General features: G+C 44.1%; 1 protein-coding gene across 1 annotated transcript in view; it reads left to right on the top strand.

Moving 5' to 3' along the window:
- FCSK (fucose kinase) overlaps positions 1 to 16,070 on the top strand; it is a 394,768-nt gene that overhangs the window by 176,314 nt on the left and 202,384 nt on the right. Inside the window, 1 exon segment of the mRNA XM_030203610.1 lies at positions 3,590 to 3,755. Within this exon segment, the coding sequence (XP_030059470.1) occupies positions 3,590 to 3,755 (166 nt within the window).

The raw sequence follows: 16,070 nt of genomic DNA, 5'->3' as shown, positions 1-16,070 counted from the left end.
TTTCAGAGGGCGATCTCAGCACTGTACATGTCGCCCCGAGCTAGGATGTGGGTGAATGGGCTGTACTCAGAGGAGTTTGAGATTTTTCGAGGGACCCGACAGGGATGCCCACTGTCACCTTTACTTTATGCTCTATACTTGGATCCCCTGATCCGAGACATATGTACATGCCCGGCAATTAAAGGAGTTAAATTTGAGCACCAGGAATTTAAAGTGGCGGCATTTGCCGACGACCTGTTAATCATACTCACGAAGCCATGGGAGACGCTAACATATCTTTTAGAGATATTTAAAGAATTCGGGTCCTATTCTGGTCTTAAATTAAATTATGACAAGTCTGAAGCACTGGCTCTTACTGCTGAAACTCGTAGTGCATGGCCGGGTCATTTCCAGCTAAGATGGGTGGAGGAATCATTCCGTTATTTAGGTATCCTTCTACCAGCCCGGACAAGGGGGATTTACAGTATAAATATTAAGCGGCTGTTGGATAAGACCAAACAGCAATTGGAGGCCTGGAGACTCTGACATTATCACTATCGGGGCGACTGTGCTTAATTCGCATGGTTATTTTGCCAAGGTGGCTTTATGTGATGCAAACGCTGCCATTGCAATTATTGAAGAAGGATATTAGAGTGTTCTATAGCATGGTAACGAAGTTTTGCTGGGCATATAAGAAAGCAAAAATTCGCCAGCAGTTGCTAATGGGAGGGTGGAGTCAAGGGGGGTTGGGCCTACCTAATATTAAATATTATAATCTCGCTTGTTTGTTGCGACATGTGAGGGACTGGGTATTCTCATCAAATTATCACACACCTATAGAGTTGGAGAAATCACTCTTTAGTCCTTATCAATTGATTTCATTATTGCAGGGAGATACATCTTCATTGCCACAAAAAATGAAAGGTTCGATACTATTAGGCCCTTTACAGGGAGCCTGGAGATTTATGGGGAAATTATTAGGTGGAGACCCATATACGACAGAATTGCTAACTATACAGGGGAATCCGCAATTTTTATCTGGTAATGAGAATTCAGTATTCCAACACTGGGTGAGACGGGGACTTTATAACTTGGGGGTCGTGGTAGATCAGACTGGAGTGATTAAACCACTGGAGCAATTGATCCCTAATGAGTCATTAAGCTGGGGAGACACTTTTGCCTACTGTCAGTTGAAGCACTATGTACAATCATTAGACAGGGCGTCCCTGAATTACAAACTGGGGGAGAAGATTCAGACACTGTTTGAGGAGGCTGCTGAGGAAGCTCCTTCAATCTCGGGCCTCCAGAAGAAAATATGGTCCTTGGCACCAGCCAGGGATTTAACACAGCTCAGACGGAGATGGGAACTAGATGTGGGATGTGATCTCGCCTCCTGGGATATTATAGCACACCTCAAAGGTATTCCGCAGATAATAAGTGGGGCGGGGTACAGAGAATGTGCATATCGAATCATCCACAGGGCATATTTCTCACAAGTACAATTATTTAGAGCGGGAGGAATTGGCTCGCCAACCTGTATGAAATGTAATCAAGCTGATAATACACTATACCATGGTTTATGGGAATGTGGGATTGTAAGATGTTTTTGGAAACGGGTGGTGGCCTTTCTTTCCTTGATGTTGTCGAGAAGGGTGCAGGGCACGCCTCAACAGTTGTTGTTGGATTGTCCTGGCTCTTTTGGGGGGGCTAAGGGCGGAGGAAGTCCTGCTGTGTAGAAAGCTTTGTTTACTAGCACGTAAATGTATTTTGCAAAACTGGACTGTTCCGGATAGACCTGAATTTTGGCACTGGCGCAATCAGGTACACCAACTGATGACTTGGGAGGCGCAAGAGGCCAGGGGTTCATTTAAGCGGAAATCACGTTTTTTAAAGACGTGGAGTCCCTTTATAGATAAACTCACGCAAAGAGGAAGAAGCCTCATCCTTAACAAATTATGAGACTCCATTGTTGCCTCTAAGCAGATTATAGGGAGGGTTACCGGGAGGGAGGATGAGGGGATTGGGGGGTGGGGGGGGAAGGGGAGGGATGAAAAGACTATGTAAAATTTGATGTTACTTTAACAAAGGATGTGCTATTGACTTTAGAGTTCACATTTTGGTGATTGTAATTGATGCTTAAATGTTGTGGTTGTGACATCAATAAAAAAGGTAAATCATAAGGGAGGGGGGGTAGAAGGGGAGAAAATGTTGTAAAAATTGATGATGCAGTTAAGATGTACATAAATGCATATGATGTGTCATTATGATTACAGAATGTTTGCCTTTCATAAAGCTGTTTCAAATGTTTGATCATCAATAAAAACCGTTTAAACATAAGTAGGTCCGTAGAAATGACAGCAAATAAAGCCCAAAATTTGAACTGTAAAAAAAAAAAAAAAAAAGGAAAGGAACACCATTATAAAATAGGGCAGAATTACATTCACATCTAGATAAACCATGCACTCCACAGACAGAAACATCCCGTCGTCAGCCACCCCCCCCCTCAGAGTGAAAAAGCCAACTGAAAAAAATGCATCTTTAATAGTGACTTAAACTTAACAAAAGACTGTTCATTACGTATCTGACTGGGGAGGTCATTCTATAGTATATGGAACAAAAAATAGTTCACTAATTGACTCAATGGTGGATTTGTTTAGGATGGGGAAATACCAGACGGCTGGAATCTAAAGAGCAAAGAGAGTGAGCGGGTGCATATGGGATTATTTTGGATGCTAATTAAGAGGGAAACACTAGATAATAAGCCTTATGAGTAAGCGTTAAGATTTTAGACAGGGTACAATAGGGTATTGGTAACCAGTGTAAACAAATATAAAGGGATGTGATATGATCAAAACATTTAGCCTTACAAAGGAACCTAGCCACACAGTTTTGTAAAGTTTGAAGACGTTTTAGTTGAGAAGAGGGAAGACCTGCATAAGCAGGGTTCCAATAATCAAGCCATGGTATCAAAAATGCATGTAATGCAGTACGCAAAAGGTAAAATTTAAAAAAGTCACAAACAGTGTGTAACATATATAAAGTTTCAAAACCCGATTTCAAGAGTAAAGAAATTTGTTTAGAGAATGCAAGTCTAGAGTCAAACCAGACACCTAAATAACGAAAACTATCAACCACTGGTATAGAAAAATCAAAAAGAACTGTGGTGACCTGGGGTTGGGATAGGGAACCTGTGATCCAACAGGTAACTGTTGTGTGGGGATTCAAGATCACTTTGTTAGTTGCAAGCCAAGGATTACTCAAAAGCAGAGAAAACAGTTTCTTATATTGAGATGTAAGGTTACTGTCCTATATTACCCAGTTAGTTGGCCTCTTTTTAATCTGTTTTCCCTCTAAGTGCTTACATAAGCTTCATGGAGTGAACTTTTTTCCTATGTTCTTTAGGGGTTGTCTCTTCTAATTTCTTTTGTGTTGTAAGAAAACACATGATAGCTGTGCTCACCTCCCTTTTTAGCCAAGACTGCCTGTGTTTCACACCCAGAAACTCTCTTCCCAGCCGATACCTTGGGACCCTCATTGCCGAAGCTCTGCTGGAACAAGATATAGGCATTCCTTGTCATCCATATAACAAGTTTCTCATATTCTCTGCTAGCTCTCACTGTTCTTTGACATCCTGATGTGTATGGCTCGAGGAGTTAATGAGGAGGACTTTCTCTCAAGGAAGGTCTCGGAAGTGGTAGACAACAGGACAGCAGCGCGTGTGAGGAACAGCCGGGTGGTGCTGTGGCGAGAACTGCGAGACCTGCCTTTGACCATTGGTGAGTTTTTCAGTTACTCACCTCATACCTGCATACTGTCCTCCTGTCTGTCAAATAAACACCTGTGTCCTAGGAAAGAGCTGGGGCACCTCATTTGCGCAGAATGTTTAGGTAAGAATTGAGATGTCCAGGTTGGGATGTTCACAGTTCCCCTTAGTGTTTTACAAAAGGTTCTGCTGGACCTGGAGTCTTTTGAAAAATGTGTATAAGGACATTGGGAAATACACATGTGGCCAACACTTCCAGGAGCAATAACCATTTCGCAGATAAAGATGTACAAGAAAAGAATGGCACAACTCAGGAGCTTCTGTGTGTAAACGCTGTTTTCTGCTACTTGCATGTATAAGTGCTGGCAATTTATATGCATTCTAGACAATTATATGTAGAAGTGCAGCCAATTAAGAAGAGACGCCCCAAGAGGCAAAGGCTATGTGGCAGTTGTGGCTGATATTCAAAGCAATTTAAGTGGGCAAGAGCCTCTCCTTAAATCGCTGCCCGCTACCTAAGTGGAGATATTCAATGGCACTTAACTGGAGAGTGCTGCTGAATTATCCCTACAGATCGCCCAACCAAAAAGTGGGCAGGTCAAGGGCGGCACTGGGGAAGAGCCTGGGGTTATGTGGGTGCCTACAGTATTCAGTGCTAACACCCACATAGCTATCCTAAATTAGGCCGCTTAGCTATGCAGGTGCAGGCACTGAATTTCGGGCTGGCAGCCACATATTTTTTACTAAAACTTTCCAGATCCCTTCCCGGTCTCCCTTCTACCCCCCTCCCCCCACCATGTTCCTAAGTCCCTCAACTCCCTGCCCCGCCGTCCTCCCAATGTCTATACAGGCCCTCCTGGGCCTGTCTCCCTAGTTGTCCAACGGGAGTCTTCATTTGCAGAAGCACAGCCCCCCCCTCATGGCTGCTTTTCAAAATGGTTGCCACAACCTCTGTGGCAGCTTGCAGTATGAAAAACAGCACGAGTGCCATGAGAGGTCGCGGCAGCCATTTTGAAAGGCAGCCGTGAGAAGGCTGTGCTCCTGCCCTCAGAGACCCACGCTGGACCACCAGGGAGACAGGTAGACCTGAGGGTGGAACATCAGGTACACATCAGGAGGGGGAAGGACTTAAGAACATGTGGGAGTAGGAGGGCGGTCAGGAGCGGGATCGGGAAGGTTTTAGTAAAAAAAAAAAATTTATGTGGGTCCTGGCCGATATTCAGCCAGGGCCCGCATAACTCTCTTATATGGGCCCAACTCAATATCGGCCCGACCTGCATAAGCTCCAGCAGCCTGCCCACCCACACATAGCCCCCAATATTCAGTGCTGGTGCCCAGACATGGCCCAGCACTGAATACTGGGGGCTAATTCAGCTGGCTATGGTAAACATTCAAAAACAAAGGCTTACCGCTACCAGCTGAATAACAGAGGGGGGGGGGGGGGGGGCATATGAAGTACTGGGGCCTGAGCACAATTGTCCCACCAATCTCTTGTTTTAAGCACTGGCCTAAACAAGCACTTTGTTGAAACTTATGTGTACCTCTGAGAGGTGCAAAAATTGATAGGGAAATTGTGTGAAATATATATGTTTCTCAAGTGGAAAATACACATATACTGCCCAATATGGCTGTTTAAATTGCTTGTCCAGGGCTAACCACAACTATTCAGCGGCACTTAACTGGATAGTGCTGCTGAATATCCGCAGTTAGTGCTTAAGTCGAAACCAGTTATCTATGGATGGTCCAGGGGCAGAGTCGGCACTTATGCTGTTAAGTACTGATATTCAGCACTTAACTGCATGAGATAATCGCAAAAGCCACTATCGGTCAACGGACACTCAGTTCTACATCTACGCAGATGACGTGCAGCTATTCATACCCATTGAACCTGACTTACCCACAGCCCTGAATAATCTGACTACCTGTCTAACTTCAATTCAAGAATGGGCTAAAAACAACAAACTTTGCCTGAACCTAAGTAAAATCAAGCTCCTATGGATCCATAACACAAGTGGACACATAATCAAAATCTCTTTTGAGAAATATGAACTCCCCCTCAAATCACAAGTCAGGGAGTACAACTAGACTCAACACTTCTGCTGATCCCCCAAATCCAAACAACCTTAAGGAGCTTGCTACATCTCTTCTTACATTGAGAAGGCAAGTCTTGCCATAGCTGTGCATGCCATGATAACATCAAAACTGGATTACTGTAATGCACTCCAAGGCCGCCAAGAAGGGGGGGCAGGGGTGGCAGGGGTGGCAAAATTCCCCCGGGCCTGGCCTCCAAGGCCAGCACCGGGGTCTCTTTCTCTCTCCTGCTCCAGATGGGACCTGGGTGATCATGTCCTGACAGGAGCAGGAGAGAGAGAACTCTGGCGCTGGACCCCCCTTGGAGGCTGGGGAGGAGCACACAGGGCTTTGGGCCAGGCACTCTGGTTTGACTGGCGGGGGTCCCCAAACCCGCCAGTAGAAGAAGTCTTCCTCCAGCGTTGTTCTTCACTCTGCTGCATTGCCTGCCAAGAAGCTGCTTTTCCCCTCAGGTCACGCATGCTTGGTTTTGAAACTGAGGATGCACGACCTGAGAGAAAAAGCAGCTGCAGGGGTAGGGCAGGCAATGCAGTGGAGTGAAGAACAGTGCTGGAGGAAGACTTCTGCTGGCGGGGCCTGGGGATCCCCGCCAGCCAAGGTATTTGGAATTACAGCGGCCATCCTGGGGGTTGTGGCGGCCCTGCCCAGGGCTCGGCTCAGTCTCTCAGCAGCCCTGATGCACTCTACACTGGTCTGACTACACAGGGTCTGCACCAGCTCCAATTGATTCACAATGCTGCAGCAAGACTAATAGAAGTTTGTAAGACACCGTTTTTGGAAAACTTTCACTGTCTACCAGTATAATACAGGACTAAATTTAAAACTTTGTGTCTGATCTTCAAGGCCGTTAAAGGAAATGGCTCAGAGTACTTGATGAACAGGACCTCCCTCTACACACCGCCAAGGTTACTAAGGTCCTCCCAAGGAATATCCCTAACCACACTCTCTTCAAAGGACATCACACGATATGATACCTGCCAGCGAGCTTCTCCAGAGTAGCCCCCACGCTCTAGAAAGTACTCCCTGTAAGCATGGGTGCTGACTCCGTGGGTGCTGTGGGTGCTCGAGCACCCCCAATATTTTGACCCACCGGAAGTTCCCTTCCCAGCCAGCCTGACCTGCCTGGTGCCCGCCCTCTTCTCCCTCAACAGTCCTCCGCCCTCGCCTTCCTGCGTGCCGCCCAGAATTTAAAACTCATCTTACCTCGGGGTCCCGGCGGCAGCAATGAAAGGCGAACAGGCTTGGTGTTTCAGCCTTCCCCTTCTCTCTCAGCTCTGGTCCCGCCCTTGCGGAAAGAGAAAATGAGGGCGGATCCAGAACTGAGAGAAAAAGGAAGGCTGAAGCGCCGAGCCTGCTCGCCTTTCACTGCTGCCGCTGGGACCCCGAGGTAAGATGAGTTTTAAATTCTGTGCAGCATGCAGGAAGGCGAGGGCGGAGGACTGTTGTGGGAGAAGAGGTTGGGCTAGGGTTGGGACTGGCACTCGGAGGAGGGAGAGGGGGGCTTGGAACTCGGAGGAGGGAGAGGGGGGCCTGGAACTTGGAGGAGAGGGAGGGGGCCTGGGACTCGGAGGAGATGGAGGGGGGCCCTGGAACTCGGAGGAGAGGGGGGACTGAAAAGAGGCAGGTGGTGTTTGAGGTGAGTTACTGGACATGGAGGGGAGGGAGGAGAAATCATTGGACATGGAAGAGAGGGCAGAGGAGAGATGAGACTTGTTGGACATGGATAGAGGGAGGGGAGGGCAGGGGAGAGAGGAGAATTCACTGGGCATGGATGAGAGGGAGGGCAGGGGAGAGAGGAGAATTGCTGGATATGAATGGAGGAGAGGGCAGGGGAGAGAGGAGAATTGCTGGATATGAATGGAGGGGGGAGGGGGAATGCACCACCTGTAAAAAAAAAAAAAAAGGAAAATTTCAGCACCCCCAATCATTTTGAAAAGTTGACTCCTATGCCTGTAAGTCTTCACTTAACACAAGAGTATCTACTTTAGGAAGCAGGTGAAAGCTTGCACTTCATCCAGGCCTTTGATGGAAGTAGCTAATTTGCTAGTCAAACGCACGCAAGAAGTGACACAGGCTTCATATTCTGTAGCTGGAAATGTTTGTCCACTCCTACCCTAGCTGAGATAATATTCAAGCACCTTTCTGACTTCACATAAACTTTTTTTTTTAATTAGTCCCCTTATTTTCTAACTCTTATCTATGTGTTCTATCATTCATTACACCCTATGCTGCCTATCAAAATGTTTTATTGCGTATTTTTTGACATTGTAATGTAGCATAATATGCCATACTTTGTATTATTTTAATATTTTCACTGCTTAATTGTCTATTGCCTATGTTTGACTTATTCTTGCTATACACCGCCTTGAGTAAATTCTTTCAAAAAGGCGGTAAATAAATCCATAAAAAGCTGTTCTATCTTTATGTGGTTCACCTTATACGGTTAAGTGCTGAATAATGCATTTAACTGCATAAGTGTTAACCAGCCATGTATGCCTGGATACTCAACACTGATGCCTAGACGTGGCCTAGCACTGAATATGCATTAATAAAGCCGACTATGGTCATAAAACGCTGACTGTCACTGGCTGAATATCAGTCTGATATTTTTTTTTTAACCATTCACATAGAGGCCGACTGAAACCAGGCTTTTCAGTTTTAGCAAAAAATGAATCTGTGGCTGAAATTTACCACTCAGTTTCGGTCAAAAATGTAGCTGAAACTGGCCAGACCTGCCTACTACTACTTATCATTTCTATAGCGCTACTAGACGTACGCAGCGCTGTACACCTGAATATGAAGAGACAGTCCCTGCTCAACAGAGCTTACAATCTAATTAGGACAGACAAACAGGACAAACAAGAGATAAGGGAATATTAAAGTGAGGATGATAAAATAAGGGTTCTGAACAAGTGAATAAGGGTTAGGAGTTAAAAGCAGCATCAAAAAGGTGGGCTTTTAGCTTAGATTTGAAGATGGCCAGAGATGGAGCTTGATGTACCGGCTCAGGAAGTCTATTCCAGGCATATGATGCGGCAAGATAAATGGAACGGAGTCTGGAGTTAGCAGTGGAGGAGAAGGGTGCAGATAAGAGAGATTAACCCAGTGAACGGAGTTCTCGGGGAGGAATGTAGGGAGAGATGAGAGTGGAGAGGTACTGAGGAGCTGCAGAGTGAATGCACTTATAGGTCAATAAGAGGAGTTTGAACTGTATGCGGAAATGGATAGGAAGCCAGTGAAGTGACTTGAGGAGAGGGCTAATATGAGCATAACGACACTGGCGGAATATTAGTCGTGCAGCAGAAATTTGAACAGATTGAAGAGGAGAGAGATGGCTAAGTGGGAGATCTGTGAGAAGCAAGTTGCAATAGTCTAAGCGAGAGGTGATAAGAGTGTGGATGAGTGTTCTGGTAGTGTGTTCAGAAAGGAAAGGGTGAATTTTGGTGATATTAGAGAGAGAGAAACGACAGGTTTTAGCAGTCTGCTGAATATGTGCAGAGAAGGAGAGGGAGGAGTCGAGGTTATGAGCTGATGAGACAGGAAGGATGAGAGTGTTATCCACAGAAATAGAGAATGGGGGAGGAGGAGAGGTTGGTTTAGGGGGAAAGATAAGAAGCTCAGTCTTGGTCATGTTTAGTTTCAGATGGCGCTGAGACATCCAGGCAGCAATGTCAGACAGGCAGGCTGATACTTTGGCCTGGATTTTGGCTGAGATTTCTGGTGTGGAGAGGTAGATCTGGGAGTCATCAGCATAAAGATGATACTGAAAACCATGGGATGAGATCAGAGTACCAAGGGAAGAAGTATAGATGGAGAAAAGAAGAGGTCCCAGGACAGATCCCTGAGGTACACCAACTGACAGTGGGATAGAAGTAGAGGAGGATCCACTAGAGTATACACTAAAGGTATGCTGGGAGAGATAAGAAGAAAACCAGGAAAGAACAGAGCCCTGAAATCCAAGTGAGGACAGCGTATCAAGGAGTAGGTTGTGATCAACAGTGTAAAAGCAGCAGATAGATCGAGAAGGATGAGGATAGAATAGAGACCTTTGGATCTGGCCAGGAACAGATCATTGGAGACTTTAGCAAGCACTGTTTCAGTTGAATGAAGGGGGCGAAAGCCAGATTGAAGTAGATCAAGAATAGCTTGAAATGAAAGAAAGTCAAGGCAACGGTGGTGAACAGCACGTTCAAGTATCTTGGATAGAAAAGGGAGGAGGGAGATGGGGCGATAGTTGGAAGCAGGGCTGTGGAGTTGGTACAAAAATCCTTCGACTCCGACTCTGACTCCGACTCCTCAGTTTTTAATATGTATTTTTTTTGCATGTTGACTGAAAGAGTGCAGCATGCAAGGCTGCATGTTAATGTTTGGGTTTAAAATCTATGTCATTGTGACTTTTTATTTTATTTATTAAAGAAACTATAAATATTCATTAATCCTAAAGTTTAAACAAAAAACACACATAAAAAAACAAGTTTATGTTTATTGTTATTTTATCAAGTATAAAGTCATCATAGCATTAGCAAGTATAAAAATCTGGAACAACCACATCCTTTGGAAATTCTAGAACAACATCCTTTGGAAATTAGAACAAAATCAAAGTTAACCTACATAAACCAAAAACATTTGGAAAATCTAAAACAACTTATATATTATTTAAACTTGGCATATATAGCTGTAGAATAGCTGTTAAACATAATCCAAAATTAACTAATATATTGTTCTTAGAAACAGAATTGCTTCTGCCAGATCCTCCTTCAAAGAAGCCCTTAAATCTGATTTGATTATTTTCAGTGCTGAAAACAGTCTTTCAACACTGACTTGGGTGGATGGCATTGCTGCTGCATCACTGACAATCTCTGGATAAACAATGATGGCTTCTTCTATAGTCAGTTTTGATGAGCGGTCAAACTTTTCCACTTCTTTTAATCCTTTAAAAAACTCTTGCATGAATTTCTTTATATGGACATTCACAGGTTGCTTTTCCATGCTTAACCGACATCGCTTTGCTTTTGAAGCTTCCATTTTGTCCAAATAGGCTTGAAAATTCTCTTCTTCATTTGAAGAGGATGAACCTGAATTACCATTACCACCAGTATTTATAGCTTTAGCTTCATCCAGTGGTTTATGAGTTTCAAGTAGCAACCCTTTCATGCGAACTGCTATGTCATAGAGTGCCTGTTTTCCTGTAGCAATTTGGTCACTGCTCAACAAAATTCGGCTCATTGGATCAACATAAATAGCAGCTAAGAGAATTTGATTATCCAGCAAGAGCTCCTCTCTTTTCCTCACTGAAGATACAATGCCATCAGCAATTAACCCCCCACTTTTGTTAAGGTTATATATCAAGCCCTTCCATTCCAAGAAGAATTTACCTGGTGTTAAATCTTCATATTGCAGCTTCTTGGTAACAGCAAAAGGGTAAGAAAGTAGCCTTTTTAATTCTGTAACTTGAGCCCACTGGTTTTCTTTTAATGAAACATTTACATTGTCCAGTTCTTCAAGAAAGTCTTTTAGTTCCAGCAAACGCTTTATCATCAAGTAAGTGCTTCCCCAGCGCGTTGCTTGATCCAAAATGGCTCCTTTTCCAGCACGTTTCTTCAGAATAGCATCTGTTTTAGGGATCCTGGCTGCAACAGCTACTTGCCTCAACTTGCTAATTAGTGTAGCCGCATGACGATCCTTCAATCCATCTCTTATTGCTAGTTGCAGAGTATGAACAGCACAACGCATATGTTGAATGGTAATAAGCTTAGATGCTTCTTCAGCAATATCATCCAAACTTTCACAGCTTTCTTGAATTGCAGAACTGTCATCTTCTGATATTTGTATGCTGCTTTCTTCATCAACTTCCTTCATTTTTTCAATTGTGCTTAACATATTTGAAGCATTATCAGTTACAATACATAGAATGTGTTCCTTTTTTATTTCAAAATCTTCTAAAACACCTTCCACTAACTTCTGCAGATACTCACTGGTATGATGTGCCTGAGTGTCCTTTACTCCTAATGTCTGGGTTATTGTTTTTTTTTTGTTTTCATCAGCAAATCTAACATTAATTGCAAAATAATTGACTCTGTGACGTGTGCATGCATCCATTTTAATAAAGACAAAATGTCCCTTCAGACTTTTTCTTAGTTCTTCCTTCTTACATTTGGCCTCTTCAAGTATAAGTTTCCTTATACTTTCTCGTTCCAGAGAAACTCCAAGCTTTTTAGCCATTTCTCCATTTAAGCCTAAAAAGGCTGGTTGTGAAAAAAAAGATAGTGGTATACTATTCTTTACTGCCATTTCAATGATGTGGTTTTTGAATTTTTCTGGTGTCATTGTTATAGTAACTTTGTCAGCTGTAAAAACTCTTGATAGTTGTGTCTGGCCTCCAGTAGATTTCTGATCTTTTATTGACCCTGAAGTAAATGGAATGTTTTCATTGCTATCTTTCTCATTCACAGTTTCTAACACTTTAGGATGGAAACGCTGCAAGTGTCTTTTTAAATTTGATGCTCTTGTAGGTGCATTTTTTTCATAACCACTGAAACTGCTAATTTTTGCATCACTTGCTTTTTCACCATCATCATCTTCTATAATACATTGACATACATAATGTTTCCCATCTGTTGAAATTGTAAAGTGTTCATAAACAGCAGACTTTGTCATGTTTCCTGACATTCTTTTTGCCATTGTGAATGGTGTGCCACTTCCACTAAAATATAAAGCTCTTCTTGCAGAGAGAGAGGAAGTTGGGTGGAGTCTCTCTGCTGCCTTATCTGTGTGTGCTGAATGATCTTCTCTTGGAGCTTAAGTTCACTGTGGGGTCAGAGAGGAGGTGCTCTACAGTTGGTCAGTAAATGCAAAGGGAGACTGAGCAGAGGGAAGCTCTCCAGCAAAATAGTTCAGCTGGACTTCACACTAGTGAAACAACTAGGTACTAAGTTTTATTCACAGCAGAGAAGTACTTTATTCAAATGTATGAGGAGTCGGAGTCTGTACATTTTTGCCGACTCCAACTCCGACTCAATGTACCCAAAATTGCTTCCGACTCCGACTCCATGACTCCAACTCCACAGCCCTGGTTGGAAGGACAGGTAGGGTCCAATGAAGGTTTTTTTAAGGAGTGGTGTGACTACAGCATGTTTGAAGGCATCCGGAACAGTCACAGTGGACAGTGAAAGATTGAGGATATGACAGATAAAAGGGATGACAGTAGGAGAGATAGTGTTAAGTAGATGGGTGGGAATAGGATCAGAGGAACAGGTAGTTGGTTTTGAGGAGGAAATAAGATGTATAGTTTCCTTTTCAGTGATTTCAGAAAAGGAAGAAAAGGAGGCAGGGGTTGGAGGGTTGAGAGAATGGACTAAGGGAAGGAGAGGTGGAGGTGACCTGGTTGAGAATTCAAGTTTAATCTTGTGAACCTTATCATGAAAGTACTCAGCCAGAGTCTGGGGGGGGGGGGTGCTTGGAGGTGAAGGCACTTTGAGGAGAGAGTTCACTGTGGCACAGAGACGTTGAGGGTTTGAGCCAATAGAATTTGTCAACTGGATGTAATAGTCTTGTGTGGCAAGTAAACGAGCAGACTGGAAGGTGGTCAGCAAGAATTTGAAATGTATGAAGTCAGCATGGGCACGGGATTTCAGCCAAAGGCATTCGGCAGAGCGGGCACAGGAATGTAGGTAGCGAATTCTAGAGGTCAGCCAAGGCTGGGGTTTGGTACGTTTTACAGAACGGGGAATGGGAGGAGTGAGAATATTCAGAGCAGAGAATAGTATTATAGGAAGAGACAGCCTCATTGACAGACTTGGATAACATAGTGGTAGAGAAGAGATTTGAAACAGTGGAGGACAGAGTAGAAGGGTCAATAGCCTGAAGATTCCTAAATGTATTGGTTAAGATTGGATGGGACTGGGGAGGAGGGTGTTTGTGTGAAAGTTATCAGATGATGGTTAGAGAGGGGAAGAGTTGAGGCACAGAAACTGGAGAGTGAGCAGTTTGAGAAGAGGATAAGATCAAGACAGTGGCCATTCTGGTGAGTGGGGGTAGTGGAGCACAGTTGAAGATTGAAAGAGGATGTTAAAGCAAGAAACTGAGAAGCATAAGAGTCAGAGGGATCATTAGCATGAATGTTAAAATCCCCAAGAATGAGTGAAGGAGATGAAGGTTCAAGAAAGAAGGAAAGCCAGGCATGAAAGTCAGTGAGAAAGGAAGAAAGGGACTTATCAGGGAGTCGATAAATGACTGCTACTCGGAGAGGCAGAGGAGCAAATAGACGGATGGAGTGAACTTCGAAGGAAGAAAAACAGTGAGACTGAGGTGGAAGAAGAGGTTGAAATCTACAAGAGGGTGAAAGTAGTAGCCTGACACCACCTCCGCGGCCAACTGGGCAAGGAGTATGGGAGAAAAGATAGCCTCCATGGCATAGGGCTGCGACTGAAGCAGAGTCTTCAGGGTAAAGCCAAGTTTCAGTTAGGGCAAGCAGATGGAGAGTACGAGAGATAGAGGTCATGGATGTAGGAAAGTTTGTTACAGACAGAGCGGGCATTCCACAGAGTGCAAGAGAAAGGCAGGGAAGAAGGGGGGAGGAGAGGAACAGAAATTAGATTGGAGATATCACGGTATGACCTGCACAAATAGGATGAGAGCTGATGTGGAGGACCAGGATTGGGATTAATGTCCCCAGCGGAGAGCAGGAGAAGGAGCAAGACAGTACAAAGAAGAGTAGGAGAGGTATGAAGACAGCAATGAAGGTGAGATGTGTACTCAGAAAGGAGATGGATGAATGGAAGGAAGAAAATGTTGAAGGTTGAGAGCTGAGGAAAAAAGAGATGGTGAGATGATGAATACAGAGGGTGGACAATGTGTTCCTGCAGTGTACAGTGTTTTCAGATGGAGAAACAGATTAGGAAGGGACAGTACCAAGAAGAAAAAGTGTACTGCAGCCATAAGTAGTAACTGAGAGAAAAATAAATGTAAAGAGAAAATGCCCCTAGAGCGGAGGCCCTGAGTGAATCGGAGTGGACCTCCCTGAACAGCGCCTATTCCTCGCCCCCCAGCTGTCACCTCACTGCTCATAGCTTCCCTTCCTCCCACCACTATCGCTGCTGCCATCCTCAAGCATGGCCTTCCTTTCCCTTTCCCAGACAAACCCATCAACCCTCCCCCCAGCCTTTCTTAAACCCTGGTGGTCTAGTGGTCTATCTGGGGTAGGAACGATTCACAGTAGTTCTGCCCTTGCCGTCTCTTCTGCCAAAATGGCTGCAAAGACTTTTAGTGGCAGATATGGTCAGAGGTTGAAGGCAGAAAGTAGGTGGCAGCTGTTTTGCTGGGGGGGGGGGGGGGGGGGGGGGGGAGGGAGCAGAATGGTCTAGGGGATTTCAGTTTCCACAAAAATGCACCAGCATTTTCAACCAAAAGCAAAGCCATGCCAAATTGGAATTTTGGGCTGGTTTTGGCACTGTAACCGAAACCAAAATTTGGTCATCCTCTACATTCAAACCATATCCCTAACACTTCTTTTGAATCTGTCAATCCCACAGCATCTACACAAGTGTGCAGTCTACAAATGTAAATGCATGCAAGGCTGAAAAACTGACATCGATAATACCAAAGCAAGCAATAATTATATATGTTCCACCCTTTGCTGTGATTGTCTTGTGTTCCTTCTTAGAATTAAGTTTTTGAAAGAGTCTCCTGCTGTGTCAATCCTTTATATTATAAACAGGGGATTTAAATAGTGGCACGAGAGAGAGAATAATGTTATCTCTCTCTCTCTCTCATATAGTTATGGTTTATTAAAAACTTTCTACACTGCCCAATCTGGCACACAGGTCTGGGTGGTGTACAGACTAAAATTATATTGGAAAGGAATGTCATAGTCATATAGGAAAGGCAACCGTACTAGAACAAACACACAATGGTGCTCATTTTAAAAGCAGATGAACATCTCAAAATGGCCAAAAAAATCCATCTGCCATAAGAATCCAATTGCGATTTTCAAAAGCCAAAATTTGGACGTCCTACACTGAAGTTCATCCAGATAGCAAGGGGGTGTGTTGTGGTTGTGTTTAGGGCGGGACTAGAGAGAGCCCAAATTTAGGATTTCCAACAGTGATAATCAAATAAGAAGAAACATCCAAGTCAAAATAGAAGGGCTTTGTGAGAGTCTATAGGATGCTGCCCTTCCCCTTAAGGATACTCCCTCACATTGTCAGAACCACTTTAGATCCATAGCTCTGCCCAGGGG

This window comes from Microcaecilia unicolor, chromosome 5 (genome assembly GCF_901765095.1).
Source record: "Microcaecilia unicolor chromosome 5, aMicUni1.1, whole genome shotgun sequence".
NCBI classification, from domain to species: domain Eukaryota; kingdom Metazoa; phylum Chordata; class Amphibia; order Gymnophiona; family Siphonopidae; genus Microcaecilia; species Microcaecilia unicolor.
Note: the sequence above shows the minus strand (reverse complement) of the source record. Positions and strands in the feature narration are given on the sequence as shown.